A 15,926-nucleotide genomic window follows, 5' to 3' on the forward strand; every position below is an offset into this window, starting at 1 on the left:
TAAGCAGTTACTCAAAAAGTTAAAAATAGAGCTATCATATGATGTAGCAATTCTACTCCACTTCTGGATATATACTCCAAAGAACTGAAAGCAGGATTTCAGTCAGGCACAGTGGCTCATGCCTATAATCCCAGCACTTTGAGAGGTCCAAGAGGGAGGACTGCTTGAGCCCAGGAGTTCAAGAGCAGCCTGGGCAACAAAGAGAGACCCTATCTCTACAAGAAAAATTTAAGAAAAAATTAGCTGGGCATGGTGGTGCGCACCTGTAATTCCAGCTATTTGGGAGGCTGAGGTGGAGGGACTGCATGAGCCCAGGAGTTGGAGGCTGCAGTGAGCTATGATCATGCCACTGCACCTCAGTCTAGGCGACAGAGCAAGACCCTGTCTCAAAGGGGGAAAAAAAAAGCAGAGTGTTAAAGAGATATATGGACATACATGTTCATAGCATCAAAGCTGGTCTGGGAGCCAAAGGAACTCTAGGGCCAAATGGTTTCTCCTCTCACCCCTGGCCCTTCTCACCCCTCCCATCTACTTCAACCCTGACAACTCGCTCACTAGCTGTGCCAATACTTCCAAGGAGGAGGAATCCAAAACTTCTGGTGGAGCCAGTTCCCCTGTTGGAACAGGTCTCACTGTTGAGAGTTCTTCCTTTCATTCAACTAAAATCTGCTTCTTGGTAACTGGAGCCACCCACTGGAGCTAGCTCTGTCCATTAGATGCTTTGCGACAGAATCATTTATATTTGAAAACAGTATCCAAGTGCAAAAGAATGAAGCGGGACTCCTTCTTTGCACCATGCACAAAAATTAACTCAAAACAGATCATAGATTTAAGCGTTAAAACTCTAAGACTCAGAAGAAAGCACAGGAGGTAAAACTTTGTGACCCTGGGTTAGGCAAAGCCTTCTTAAGATATGGCACCAAAAATCACAAGGAACAAAAGAAAAAACAGATAAATTATGCTTGATAAAAAATAAAACTTTTGTGCTTCCAAGGACACCAAAATTGTCCCATATTTGCAAATCATCAGATACATGGCTCATATCCAGAATATATAAAGAACTCTTACAACTCAAAAATAAAAAGACAATCCAGTCAAAAAATAGGCAAAGGATCTGAATAGAAATTTCCCCAAAGATATACAAATAGCCAGTAAGCAAATGAAAAGACACACACATCACCAGTCATTAGGGAAATGCAAATTAAAACCACAATGAGATATCACTTCACACCTTCTAGGATGACTAGAATAAAACAGACAATAACAAGAGTTGATGAGGACATGAAAAAACTGGAATCCTAGCTGGGAGTGTGGTGGCTCATGCGTGTAATCCCAGCATTGTAGGAGGCTGAAGCGGGTGGATAACTTGGGGTCAGGAGTTCAAGATGGAGTAAGACTCTTTTTTTTTTGAGATGGAGTTTTGCTCTTGTCACCTAGGCTGGAATGCAATGGCACAATCTTGGCTCACTGCAACCTCCACCTCCCAGGTCCAAGCAATTCTCCTGCCTCAGCCTCCCAAGTAGCTGGGATCACAGGCATGTGCCACCACACACGGCTAATTTTGTACTTTCAGCAGAGACGGGGTTTCACCATGTTGGCCAGGCTCGAACTCCTGACCTCAGGTGATCCACCTGCCTCAGCCTCCCAAAGTGCTGGGATTACAGGCCTGAGCCACCGCGCCTGGTCACCCAGTGCTAATTTTTCAATTTTTTGTAGAGAAAGGGGGTCTCACTATATTGCTCAGGCTGGTCTCAGACTCGTGGGCTGAAGCAATCCTTCTGCCTTGGCTTCCCAAAATGCTAGGATTACTTGGTTTTTAATAACAGATGTATTTTTATAATCAGAAAACAGCGAACATCCTAAATAACTCAGAGATGTCATTCTAAGTAAGACTGATGTGAGCAGCAAAGCCTCAGGCTGGTGTGAGGTACCTGGTTGTTGACGACCACGTGCACGGTGCCGTGAGTTGTGTAGGATGGCAGGTCGCTGAGGTGGAAGGTCTCGTACACAATGCCCTGGCCAGCAAATGCAGCGTCCCCATGCAACAGGATGGACATGACCTGTAGACACCAAAGGAGACCCCAAATCCAAAATGTTCTGATTGCCAAGTCCACAAGGCAAACAGAGGAAATGCATCATTTGTTTTTCCAAAAATAACGTTTTGAGATAATTTCAAACATAGAAAGTAGCAGGGAAGTCCACAGGGCCCCAAGTCCCCAACATGCTAGCACCTTGGTATGTCTGTTCAACACCAACACACCCTGCCATCATCTGGGAGGGCAGCACTAGCTTAGCCATCCGCCCCAGACCCCACATGGGGGGGCAGCATCGCTTGCCAGGTCTCTTCAGCTCCTCCAACCTGGAGCAGCTCCTCATCCTTCCTGTCTCTGCACCCTTGACAGATCTTGGGTCCCCACGTGGGAAGGACACGCTGCATCAGATCAGGTTAACTCTGCTCACCTGGGAGGCCGCTGTCTGCTATCCTCCCCTTCACTCACCATTGTTTTCCTTGGCAATGAGTATAGTGGTAGTATTCTGTGAGAAGAAACTTTATATCCTGTTCCTCCTCAAACCTCCACCCCAGCCTCAGCAGTATGGACAACTGTGTCTGAACCAGCCCCTTGGGTTGATGGCAAACACCAGTTTCTGTTACTCCTACATTTATTAGTTGGCATTCTCTGCAAGGAACCAACTTCTCCCTTGTTTATTTACTCGTGTTAATGTGTACTCATGGTTCCTATTTTATTCGACAGGTTGCATTAATATTGTTAGTTATTTTAATGCTCAGACTGTTCCAGGTTGATATGGAGAGCAGCTCCTTCCAGCTGCCTCCCTTTCCTGTGAACAGGGACAGGTCTCTTTCATTCATGAGTACTTCCTTGCTTCCTGACCAACAGAACATTGTAGCTTCATGTTGTACTGTCCCTGTCCAGCCCTGTACAATATCAGCTGTTTCTCTAAGAAGGCAGCTTCCTGCAGGAGAGGATAGGATTTAAGACCAGTATTTGTATGCTCATCGCTGCCAGGATATCATCATTTCTAGGCCCATTCAGCATAGATCTAAAAAATATATGTGTGCATATGCATGCGCATATATACACAGCTATTTCTCTGTGTATGTGTACGTAATAAAACTGTGAGTTTGTACTGGTACCTCCAAATTTTAATCCAACACTTTCCAGGCCACCTCCTTCCATACCTATAAATATCTCCTAACTGCAAGACACTCCATCCCCACTGCCTTAGATATGTTTACTGATTTACTCAGTGTCCCCAATGCCACAATCATGTAAGCCCACCACCTCTACTCCTTGGATACATAGCCTATACCTCTTCAAAACCCTTGTATTAGAAGGGCTCTCCAGAGAGACAGAACTGTTAGGGTGAAGAGGAAGAGGGGGAGAGAGAGAATGATTTTTCTTTCTTTCTTTTTTTTTTTTTTTTGAGGCAGGGTCTCACTCTCACCCAGGCTGGAATGCAGTGGCACCATCTCAGCTCACTGCAACCTCTGCCTCCTAAGCTCAAGTGATTTTCCCACCTTAGTCCCCCAAGTAGCAGGGATTACAAGTACATGCCACCACGCCTGGCTAATTTTGGCATTTTTTTGTAGGGACGGGGTTTCACCATGTTGCTCATGCTGGTCTCGAACTCCTGGTTCAAGCAATCTTCTTGCTTCAGTCTCCCAAAGTGCTGGGATGACAGGCATGAGTCATCGTGCCTGGCCGAGAAAGACAGATTTTTAAGGAATCAGGCTGGCAAGTGCAAAGTCTGCAGGGCGGGCTGGCAGGCTGGAGACCCACGGCAGAGCTGATGTTGCAGCTCAAGTGTGAAGGCTGTCTGGAGGCAGAATTCCTTCTTTTCTGGGAACCTCAGTCTTTTCTCGAAGGCCTTGAATTGACTGGATGAAGCCCACTCACGTTGTGCAAGGTCATCTGCTTTACTCAAAATCTACTGGTTTAAATGTTAATCTTATCTTTACAAAATGCCATCTAGATGGGTGTGTAGCAAAAAAACTAGACGCTGTGGCTAGCCAAGGTGTTATGTAACAGACCTTCTCCTGCTGTGGCCTCAGCCTATGGGCCTACTGACCTGCACCTCCCTGAGTTCTTGTGACTACCCTGGTCCTCAACACTGTGCTGCGTCATCCTTGGTAGGACGGTAAGACCCATGATTTGTGTGTCAGGGACAAAACCTAGAATTTTTAAAAATAGAACTACAGCTGTCCTGCCTTTGGGTGGATGTGGCAGGTGCTCACTAGGATAGCAGCATGTGGATGTAAGGATCTGGTTTGCTTACAGGCCCCCTTGGAGGTGTGCAGCTTTGCCACGATGCCCAGGCTCCCTGAGTGTAAAAGCCATTGGTTTTGAGTCACTGACATTTCATGCTTTCCTGGTCCCCATAGTGTGTTGTTTTTTCCTGCAGATACTTTTCTGTCCAGTCTGTCTTCTGCTGGCACCTGTAGTCAGTCTTCCTCTTGTCATAGTATTTGTTCTTGATCATCTTGGTGATGTTGTACTGCGACCGCCATGCCATACTGCATTGTGGTAACCAGCTGCTGAAATCACAGCCAGGACACATGGGGAATCTCCTTGTGTCTGGCAGCCTGGGCCGTACCTCTGGCAGGAGTGGGTGCTCCCTTTGTGGCAGGTTGCATTGCTGCACTGAGGAAATGCTTTCATGAACAAAGATCCCAAAGGCCATATTAGCACTGAGCCAAATCAGGTCTGTTTCACAATCATGCATGAGATTATGGGATGACCTCAGCTGCACTTATACAGAGTATGTAATTCTGCACGAGTGCTGAGAGTTACATAACACACACTTCAGCTCTCTGAGTTCTGGATTTAACAGAAATCAAATCACGTCCTATGGGTGTCAAGAGGAGTAAGAACAGGCAGACGACTGAGCCTGCAATGACCCCACACTGACCCTGCTGGGGACATGGGAGGGCTTGAGGCAAGGTGACGAGGAGGCTCAGAAAGAGGGCTTGGCAGCTATCCATATTGGGGCAAGGGCAAACTTGTGACAACATGGTCTGTGCAGACTGGAAACAAAGGGACTGACAGTTTGGACTCAGCTACATGCAGGCTTATGAGCAAATCAGGGACTAACCAGCCTCTCTTGTCCTGGCGTCTCATGAAGGGACCAATCAGTGTGACCATCTGTAGCAGTTTAAAATACACTCTATCACTTTTATTCCAATGATTTCATTCCTTTTTGGGAAATTTCCAACATTCTGAGGAGTACTGCTAGAGTGGATTTTTGTCCACAATCTATGAATGTAGGAGTTACCCAAAGTTTTCGGTAATCTCATTCCACTACTCAGCCCAAATGCCTGGGCAAGTGCCCAGGAGGGTGGAAATACCAGAGGCACTAGTCATCACAATGCTGGTCTCCCCATGCCGATCTCGCCTCAGACCAGCCCATCCCAGACACCCAGTGTTGTTACTGCCTGCGGGGGCTGCAGTTTCCCCAAACAGAGTTGAGGCCTCTTTGCATCTAGTTGAAGTTTCTGTGACACTGTCCTGGCCCATGAGCTTGAAGCCATGGAATGACCTCTGTGTCCCTGTGGGTCATACTCGTTCTTTATAGCAAGTATTGATAGATGCGAGAATCACTTCTCCAGCCCAGGCTCCATTACCTATGATGGCAGTTTCCCTTCCTCTAACCCTGTGAGCATGACAGTAGTAGATTTACAGTATTTAAAATTACAGAACCTGGTAAACTAATAATTGGTTCTACTTCTTTTTTCTTTTTTCTTTGAGAAGGAGTCTCCCTCTGTCACCCAGGTTAGAGTGCAGTGGTGCGATCTCAGCTCACTGCAACCTCCGCCTCCTGGGTTCAAACATTCTCCCCCCTCAGCCTTCTGAGTAGCTGAGACTACAGGCATGTGCCACCACGCCCAGCTAATTTTGTTTGTATTTTTAGTAGAGATGGGGTTTCACTGTGTTAGCCAGGATGGTCTCGAACTCCTGACCTCAGCTGATCCACCCACCTCGGCCTCCCAAAGTGTTGGGATTACAGGTGTGGGCCACCGTGCTGGGCCAATTGGTTCCACTTCTAACATAGACCTGACCTCTTTCCAGGGCACAACTAGGAGGCTGGCCCATCCCTGCTCTGTGTCCCCAATTTACCTTACATCTTTGCTCCTACATCTCCAGAAAACATTCTTCCCTTCCCACCTCCCTAAATCCTGCCACTTCTCGAATAAAATGACAACTACCTGCTCTGCTGATAAAGGGTCTCCCTTCTATCCTTGGTCCAACTCTAGCCCACACCCCCGCACACCTCTTCCAAAGCTCTTTGCAGCTAACTCCACAGTTTCCTATCACGCTGTATGCGTGCTATTTGCTTCTTTACACACGACCTTTTTTCTAAAAAGAACAGGAGGCTCTGGAGAGAAAAGTGGTGATGCCTGCTTTGTATGTTTCCTAGAACCCACACATAAAACATTATAAATATTTGATTTTTTTCTGATTATTTGGTTTTTAGGTCATCATTAATAGGAAATATAAAATTTGTCAGACAAGATTCTATCTTAAAGTTAAATAAGGGCAAACTGTTAACAATCTGTTAAGACTATTTCTACAAAAGCAGGCTGGCGAGCCAACCCCCAACACTCAGTCACATGACCAGAAATGGTGAAGCAGGACCCCACCTGCCTGCAGCCTGAGCCCTCCTCGGTCTTCAACCAGCCCATGAGCTCCCGCCTCTGATCACAGCAGGCACTACTCTCCTGACAAGTCTCAGTTCTACAATTTCTCCTTCAGGCTCACCTACACTTTTTCCTTACAGAGCCTCTCAGACTCTCCTCCTTTTCAGTGAAAACATCTCTGTCCATTTAGAATAACTGCAAACCTGGCTCCTTCAGAGATTTGGTGAGGACAAAAGCAAACTTCCCACATAGTTCTGACAATAACAACTTCAGGAGAAGGAACACTATAAGCAGGACTGTTTTACTATTGCTATTCTTGAAAAGTTGATTTTATATATATATACATACACACATATATATTGATTTTATATGTGTGTGTGTGTGTGTGTGTGTGTGTGTATATATATATATATATTTTTTTTTTTTTGAGACAGAGTTTCGCTCTTGTTGCTAGGCTGGAGTGCAAGGGCGTGATCTCGGCTCACCACAACCTCCGCCTCCCAGGTTCAAGCTATTTTCCTGCCTCAGCCTCCCAAGTACCTGGAATTACAGGCATGCACCACCACGCCCGGCTAATTTTGTATTTTTAGTAGAGATGGGGTTTCTCCATGTTGGTCAGGCTGGTCTCCAACTCTCGACCTCAGGTGATCTGCCTGCCTCAGCCTCCCAAAGTGCTGGGATTACAGACGTGAGCCACTGCGACTGGCCGACTTTAAATATTTTTTTAAAGTCCATATGCACCCAGGGCTCTGGGTTATGTTGGTGAGCAGAATTCCATGCTGGAACATGGGGCCTTGACGATCTGCCTTGCACACCTCTCTCTGGGCCTTACCTTTTTCCCTTCAGTGTCGCCACAGTAAAACTGCTCAGCTTTGGTCTTGCCCATCACCACGGGGTCAGCAGCCTCAAGGTGGGAAGGGTTGGCCACCAGGGACAGGGTAATGTTCCTGTCGGTAACACGATTGATCCTGCGGTGATACATGCCCAGGTGGTACTTCACATCTCCAGAGCCCTGATGGGGTAAACAGTGAATTTGCACCCTGGCCAAGGAGATGCTCAGTCTCCAAAAGAGCCCTTTTTTTTTTTTTTTTTGAGATGGAGCCTGGCTCTGTGGCCCAGACTGGAGTGCAGTGGCGTGATCTTGGCTCACTGCAAGCTCTGCCTCCCGGGTTCACGCCATTCTCCTGCCTCAGCCTCCCGAGCAGCTGGGACTACAGGCGCCCACCATCGTGCCCGGCTAATTTTTTGTATTTTTTAGTAGAGATGGGTTTTCACCGTGTTAGCCAAGATGGTCTCCATCTTCTGACCTCGTGATCTGCCCGCCTTGGCCTCCCAAAGTGCTGGGATTACAGGCGTGAGCCACCGCGCCTGGCCTAAAAGAGCCCTTTTAAACGGGAATTTTTTTTTTTTTTTTTTTTGAGATGGAGTTTTGCTCTTGTTGCCCAGGCTGGAGTGCAACGGCGCGATCTCAGCTTGCTGCAACCTCCACTTTCTGGGTTCAAGCGATTCTCCTACCTCAGCCTCCCAAGTAGCTGGGATTACAGGCATGCGCCACCATGCCTGGCTAATTTTATATTTTTAGTAGAGATGGGGTTACTCCATGTTGGTCAGGCTGGTCTTGAACTCCTGCGATCCACCTGCCTCAGCCTCCCAAAGTGTTGAGGTTACGGGGCAGGAGCCACCACACCCAGCCTTATATGGGATTTCTACTCCCAGGAACCCAACGTAGAAGGACATGGAGGCCTTTTCCCAGGATCATTCTCATCCAGGGCATAGGGAGAATGTCCCTCAGCCAGAGGGGACACACCCCTGCACTCAGAGTGGGGCTGCCGGACCTCTGACCAGGAGGTGGGCCACTGGCCACCTTTGTTCCAACACTAAAATTCTTCCAACAAGGAAGGCAAATCACAAATGGTACAGAAGAACCAACCCCCATAAGTCATTCTAAGAAAGAAGTAGAGCCAGGGGTCTTGTGTAAGTTGGGGCTACGCTGGATGTGTCTCTATGCAGGTGCGTCACCTCATCAGCTGCCTCCAGCTTTGAATCGAATTGACAGAAGATCTGTTCCAGCTCCTTCCTGATGACATTTGCAAGCACGTTCAGCCGCCCTCTGGAACATACCGGAGAGTAGGGTGAGCAGAGCCTGAGGTCACAGCTTCCAGATGGCAGACGAGGGTGTTACAATCCCCTCTCCCTCCCCTAGGGCACGGCACCTCCTCGGTTTACAGCCCAAGGATAGCTGTGAACTGGAGCTAATGTGGGAACCGAGCCTGCTGGGCAATCAAGGCCATGGTAGGCAGCAGAAAGGCAGAAGGTGCAGCAACACCATGGGCCTGAGGCTTCCTTACCATCCTCCCTCCCTACACCTTCCCTATTTTCACAGTCTTGGCCTCCCCTCCAATGTCAGGAAGCAGCCTTCCCTCCAGGTTAGACCCCAACCAGGGAACCTGGGTTTAACTTTCATAAAAATGCAATGTAAGGCCAAATGCCAGTCTGAAACTACATGTGGCTTTGGCTGTGATCATGACTTTGCAGTCTTCCAGAGGCAGGGAATGTGAGAATCGCCTGCAAAACGACACACCCTCAGGAACCAGATGAGCCCAGACTCACAACTGGCACTCAAGTAGGAAACAGCTGCTCTCTCAGTGCCTTTACCTGGTGCCTCCTACACAGCCCACAGGGATGGTGAGAAACCAGGTGGGGCGCGCCCTTGGCCATACCTGTGTGGCATGCCCATAATCACGTAGTCCACGCCGTTCTCACTCGACTTGTCGATGATGGTCTTGAGGGCAGGGATCAGTACCTCACAGCCTTCTAGACCAAAGCGCTTCTCAGAGGACCACTTCCGCTGTAGGAACTCCTCAAACCTGGACAGGGAACCAAGACACCTTGAAGGGCAATGTCACTCTTCCTGACCAAAAAGAGGGGGTTCTGGGCTCATGCTTGTAATCCCAGCACTTTGAGAGGCCAAGGTGGGCGGATCACCTGAGGTCAGGAGTTCGAGACTAGTCTGGCCAACATGGTGAAACCTCACCTCTACTAAAAATGTAAAAATTAGCCGGCTGTGGTGGTATGTGCCTGTAATCCCTGCTACTCAGGAGGCTGAGGCAAGAGAATCGTTTGAATTCAGGAGGCAGAGGTTGCTCTGAAGACTGACTCTACTTGCCTGGTGTCTCTTCACACATTTGCAGCTGGAGCTTTGCCTGCACCACCCCAAACCCCCTCTCACCTCGGCCAACAGGCTGCACACAGGCCCGAACAACAGAGGGTCGCTGCTTCCCTAGGAATGTCTGCCCCATTGCCCAGGGCCAGACCCATACCTGGTGGACCGTACAAGCCTGGCCAGCAGGGTCCGCTTCTCCTCATTTGTGAACTGCATGATTCCAGGGGTCTCAAACTTCTGCCGGATCCACTGGCACTGCTCCAGGTCATTGATGAACATGAACTCCACCCCAATATGCTGGCAGTAGGCCATCTATTCCATACAGAAACACACAGTCAAGGGGTTTTCTAACCAGGCCTGGCTGAATGAAGAGTGCTGACTGCCCATTCAGGCAGAAGGAGGGGATGAGCAGGAGGCTTGTTCTAAAATGTACCTCAGTCAAGTGTGACTGAGGATGGCATGGAGTGGCTGCCAGGCAGAAGCCCTCTTCATAGGGTCATGAAGTACTTCCTTCGGGGACCTGGGTCACTTGTACACAGAGAACCTCCTAGCCTTCCAAGGGCCAGGCCAAGGAACAACCCCAGTTCTACTCTGTTACCTTTGTGGCAAGAAGCACAGACCGCAACAGTTGTAGAACTGGGTCCTTCCCCAGGGAAGACAGGCTATCATCAAGGTCAGACCTGTACCAGCACCCATGACAGGAAATACCCAGAGGGTGTCACAGGCTCAGTGGCTGTTTAAGATTTGCAGGTTTTTTAAAAATTTTATTTATTTATTTTTTGAGGCAGGGTCTCTCTCTGTCATCGAGGCAGGAGTGCAGTAGTGCTATCAGGGCCCACTGCAGCCTCAACCTCTTGGGCTCATGTGATCTTCCTGCCTCATGTTTTGAATTTTTTGGAGAGATGAGGTCTCAATATGTTGCCCAAGCTGGTCTTAAACTCCTGGGCTCAAATGATCCTTCTGCCTCAGGAGCAAGATTGCCCGTAAGACAAAAGTCAGGATCCTGAGCAGGTCAAGACGTCCTGCACCACATTCACACCCACAGCTAGGTGAGGAAGCAGCATCCAGATCTGCAGAGCTCAGCAGGGAGGAAGTCAGGAAGAGGAGAGGTGCCAGGAGCGAGAGGAGGCACCAGGCTCTTAGAAATTCATCTCGGGGCTAGGCGCGGTGGCTCACGCTGTAATCCCAGCACTTTGGGGGGCTGAGGCAGGCGGATCACGAGGTGAGGAGTTTGAGATCAGCCTGACCAATATGGTGAAACCCCGTCTCTACTAAAAATACAAAAATTAGCCAGGTGTGGTGGCGCGTGCCTGTAGTCCCAGCTACTCAGGAGGCTGAGGCAGGAGAATCGCTTGAACCCGGGAGGCGGAGGTTGCAGTGAGCTGAGATTGTGCCACTGCACTCCAGCCTGGGCGACAGAGTGAGATTCCCTCTCAAAAAAAAAAAAGAAAAAGAAATCCCTCTGGGGCTGCCCTCATCCTGGTACTCCTGCAGAGGCCCAAAGCTCGATCTGCACAGCTGCCCTGGAGGACCAGAATGAGAGTCTGAGAGCAAACTGCAAGTCAGCATGGAATAAAAAGAAGACAGGCCCTGATGTGGGCCAACAGACACTTTACAGACCCCCAAAGCCTCCTCTAACTGCCTTTACAGCAGCCACTGCTGCCAGAGTACTTTGTGTTTGGTCCTGCTCAGCAGCTCTCATCCATGAGCCCACTTGGTTTTCACAACAGACAATGAGACCAGCTGGCATGAGCAGTTAAAGGATGTGATGAATCTGAGACCAGTCCTGTTCTTTGCAGAGGAGGGTGAGCTATCCCTGCACACATGCTTCATGACCATGAAACAAAGCAAACTTTGCCTGAACTCAAAATTATGGCCAACCACAATACTCCAGTTATTATCCAAGTCAAAAGAAGCAAAATCTTGCCTAGAAACTAAAAGAGAAAGTCCTGCTGGGAAAGACCCTAGTATTTAAGTTTTTTTTTTTTTAAATTAATTAATTAATTAATTAATTTTTGAGATGGAGTCTCGCTCTGTCACCCAGGCTGGAGTGCAGTGGCGCAATCTCGGCTCACTGCAAGCTCTGCCTCCCAGGTTCACACCATTCTCCTGCCTCAGTCTCCTGAGTAGCTGGGACTACAAGCGCCCACCACCACGCCCAGCTAATTTTTTGTATTTTCAGTAGAGATGGGGTTTCCCCGTCTTAGCCAGGACGGTCTCGATCTCCTGACCTTGTGATCCGCCCGCCTTGGACTCCCAAAGTGCTGGGATTAAGCATGAGCCACTGCAGCCAGCTTTTTTTTTTTTTTTTTTTTTGAGACGGAGTCTCCCTCTGTCGCCCAGACTGGAGTGCAGTGGTGTGATCCTGGCTCACTGCAACCTCCACCTCTCGGGTTCAAGCGATTCTCCTGCTCAGCCTCCTGAGTAGCTGGGTATACAGGCGCATGCCACCACGCCCGGCAAATTTCTTTTTGTATTTTTAGTAGAGACAGGTTTCACCGTGTTAGCCAGGATGGTCTCGATCTCCTGACCTTGTGATCTGCCCGCCTTGGCCTCCCAAAGTGCCGGGATTACAGGCGCGAGCCACCGTGCCTGGCTATTTAAGGTATTTTCATTAACCCGTTTGTTCCCCCACAAACTTCATGCTGAAATTTGATCCCCAATGTTGGAAGTGGGGCCACATGGGAGATGTTTTGGTTGTGAGGGCAGATCCCTCATGAGTAGATTAACGCCCTCACTCAGAGGTGAGTGGGTTCTTGCTCTATCAGTTCCTGAGAGAGCTGGCTGCTAAAAAGAGTCTGGCACCTCTCCGCTCTCTCTCTTGCTTCCCCTCCCACCATGTGATCTCTGCACAAGCAGGCTCCCCTCTGCCTTCCAGCCACGAGTGGAAGCAGCCTGAGGCCCTCACCAAATGCAGATAGATGCCCAATTAGATTGTGAGCCAAATAAACCCTTTTTCTTTATAAATTATCCAACCCCAGGTATCCCTTTATAGCAATACAAAAAGGACTGAGACAACCCCAAACCATATTTTCTTTCTTTTTTTTTTTGGGAGACTGAGTCTTGCTCTGTCCCCCAGGCTGGAGTGCAGTGGTGTGATCTCAGCTCACTGCAAACTCTGCCTCCCGGGTTCACGCCATTCTCCTGCCTCAGCCTCCTGAGTAGCTGGGACTACAGGCGCCCGCCACCACGTCCGGCTAATTTTTTGTATTTTTAGTAGAGACGGGGTTTCACCGTGTTAGCCAGGATGGTCTCGATCTCCTGACCTTGTGATCCGCCCGCCTCGGCCTCCCAAAGTGCTGGGATTACAGGCATGAGCCACTGCGCCCAGCCAATCCCCTCTAATTTTTGAAAAAGGTACAAATTGACCACCACGTCACACGATCAATAGCTTAAGATCTGTCTGATTATACCACCAATCTAACATACACATACATTAAATGTAAGTAAAGCATCACCATCAGGCAGGGTGCTGAGAAGTTTATGCAAATGTCTGTAAACTGTTGTGAAAATGGAGTCTTCTAAGTTGAGGCCACTCTGGGGCCAGGAGGGCGTACAGCCTTAGACTCCTGGGTACAGGTCCAACTGTCTCCGACAACAAGAGCCAACTCCAGGGCTCTGGCATCAACTGGACTGAAAGGGAGGCAGCCCTTCAACATGCTTCAGCTCCCTACACCCCCTTCGTATGATGAAATTGGAACTACTTGGGATGCAAGATTCAGAGAGGAAGTTAGCCATAGGGACATCAATGCCTCTGCCCCTCATTTTGCTGTCTGGGAAGGAAGGTGCTGAAGAGGCCCCCGAGAGGTGACACTGTGATGTGCTACGGAGATGGTGACTCTATGGGAGCTTTCCAATGTGAGAGCATGTTAAGGATGAGCTGCTGGGGCCAGGCGCAGTGGCTCATGCCTGTAATCCCAGCATTTTGAGAGACCAAGGCAAGAGGATCACTTGAGTCCAGGAATTCAAGATCAGCCTGGGCAACATGGTGAGATCTCATCTCCATAAAAAATAAAAAAAATTAGCCAGGCATGGTAGTGCTCTCCTATAGTCCCAGCTACTCGGGAGGCTGAGGTAGCTGAGGTAGGGGGATCGCTTAATCCCAGAGGCTGAGGCTGCAGTGGGCCATGATTGTGCCACTGCCCTCCAGCCTGGGCGACAGAGTGAGACCCTGTTTCAAAAAAAAAAAGAAAAAAAAGATGAGCTGCCAGGCTCCCCACAGGGGACTCCTCTGAGGTAAAAGGTATTAGTGCTGAGTCTACTCTCAGTGCAGACTGGTCTCACCAGACGGCTGCTGTAACAGAAAATACACTGAGGGAACTGGGTGGAACACGTGAGCAGTGAAATAATTTGGGGGTAGGGCCACTTGGAGAAGCTATATGGGGTGCCATTTGTGGGGGTCCAGGCAACACAAGAACTTCTATAGATCAGCAACATTCAATAGAAACATTACGTGAGCCACATATGTAATTTATTTTTCTAGTAGACCCACATGAAATTTTCCTATTTTATTTGACCCAATATATCAAACATTGTCTTTTCAACACTTAAAAAGTCATTAGGCCGGGGGCAGTGGCTCAAGCCTGTAATCCCAGCACTTTGGGAGGCCGAGACGGACGGATCACAAGGTCAGGAGATCGAGACCATCCTGGCTAACACGGTGAAACCCCGTCTCTACTAAAAAATACAAAAAACTAGCTGGGCGAGGTGGCGGGCGCCTATAGTCCCAGCTGCTCGGGAGGCTGAGGCAAGAGAATGGCGTAAACCCAGGAGGCAGAGCTTGCAGTGGGCTGAGATCCGGCCACTGCACTCCAGCCTGGGCGGCAGAGCGAGACTCCGTCTCAAAAAAAAAAAAAAAAAAAAAAAAGTCATTCAAATATTCTGTACATTTCAAGTGCTCAATAGTAACATGTGGCTTAGTAGGCAGAACTAGAAACTATCGTCAGTGTGGTCATGCGGGTGCAGATAAAGGCGACAGGAAGGACCCAAAGGTTCATTCTTCTTGGATTAAGCCTTATCACTCCCTCCTGGTGCCCAATACATCCCATTAGCCACAAGCTTCTGATGCTGGCACATAGTTCTAGTTTCCACCCCTTTCTCCCCAACGTGAGGAAGGCAGGCGGTGAAGCAGCTCCGAGATGCTGACAATACTTCAGGATGCTCATCATAAACTACAGAAAGTGCCAGCATTGGACACTCAGGTTTTTTTTTGAGATGGAGTCTTGCTCTGTTGCTTAGGCTGGAGTGCAGTGGTGTGATCTTTGCTCACTGCAACCTCCCCCTCCCGGGTTCTAGCAATTCTCTGCCTCAGCCTCCCACATAGCTGGGATTACAGGAACCCGCCATCACACCTGGCTAACTTTTGTATTTTTAATAAAGACAGCATTTCATGATCTTGGCCAGGCTGGTCTTGAACTCCCAACCTTGTGATCCACCTGTCTTGGCCTCCCAAAGTGCTGGGACTACAGGTGTGAGACATCGTGCCTGGCCTGGACACTCAGATCTTTTTAAGCCACGTGCAGCCAATTGTGGAAACACTGACAAGAGAATTTTAAATTAAAATTCACTTGCTGCAGCAAGGGTTAATCCCTGGGGTGCTAGGGGGATTCTGATTTAGGGGACCTGGGCTGTGGCCTGGGTATCAGTTCTGTAAGCTCTCCAGGTGGTTCTAATGCATCCAGCCATGAGAGGAACAGCCTCAGAGAGCCCTGATGGCCAGTGTGGTTCAACTTGGGTTAGTTAGGGACGTCAGGATTCAGACTGTGCATGACAGGCGGACCCCAGGTGATTTATATGCTCAATTCTGAGGGTTCCATTCCAGAGTATTTTCTCAGTTTATTTTAACCTGGATCCTTTAGCTCTGAATACCAGGAACAGCATTAAGTAACAGTAATAGCCAACTCTTGGCATGGACCTCTCATCAAATCCATTCTCCCCTCTGCAATGGGCATGGAAGTCACCCTTATACTGAGGGAGGCTATGATTTGCCCAGGATGGAAGAACTAGACACAGGTGGCCTAACAGCACAGCCACAACTCTTAGCCACTGTCTATAATGTGTGTGCATGAAAGAAATCCCTGGCAGGCTTAGTACTAACAGAGTCCAGAG

The 15,926-nt window shown here is 48.8% G+C and overlaps 1 protein-coding gene across 28 annotated transcripts in view; it reads right to left on the bottom strand.

Annotated features, from left to right (window-relative positions):
- The window catches only part of OGDH (oxoglutarate dehydrogenase), a 474,703-nt gene that overhangs the window by 19,294 nt on the left and 439,483 nt on the right, over positions 1-15,926 (bottom strand). For all 28 annotated transcript variants that reach the window (XM_077996814.1, XM_015133615.3, XM_015133612.3 and 25 more), the window contains 5 exons: positions 9,976-10,130; positions 9,376-9,522; positions 8,675-8,765; positions 7,488-7,667; positions 1,932-2,060 (listed from right to left, as the gene is read on the bottom strand). In XM_077996814.1, the coding sequence (XP_077852940.1) occupies positions 1,932-2,060; positions 7,488-7,667; positions 8,675-8,765; positions 9,376-9,522; positions 9,976-10,130 (702 nt within the window). The remainder of the gene's footprint in view (positions 1-1,931; positions 2,061-7,487; positions 7,668-8,674; positions 8,766-9,375; positions 9,523-9,975; positions 10,131-15,926) is intronic.

Source organism: Macaca mulatta, chromosome 3, assembly GCF_049350105.2.
Source record: "Macaca mulatta isolate MMU2019108-1 chromosome 3, T2T-MMU8v2.0, whole genome shotgun sequence".
Lineage (NCBI taxonomy): Eukaryota > Metazoa > Chordata > Mammalia > Primates > Cercopithecidae > Macaca > Macaca mulatta.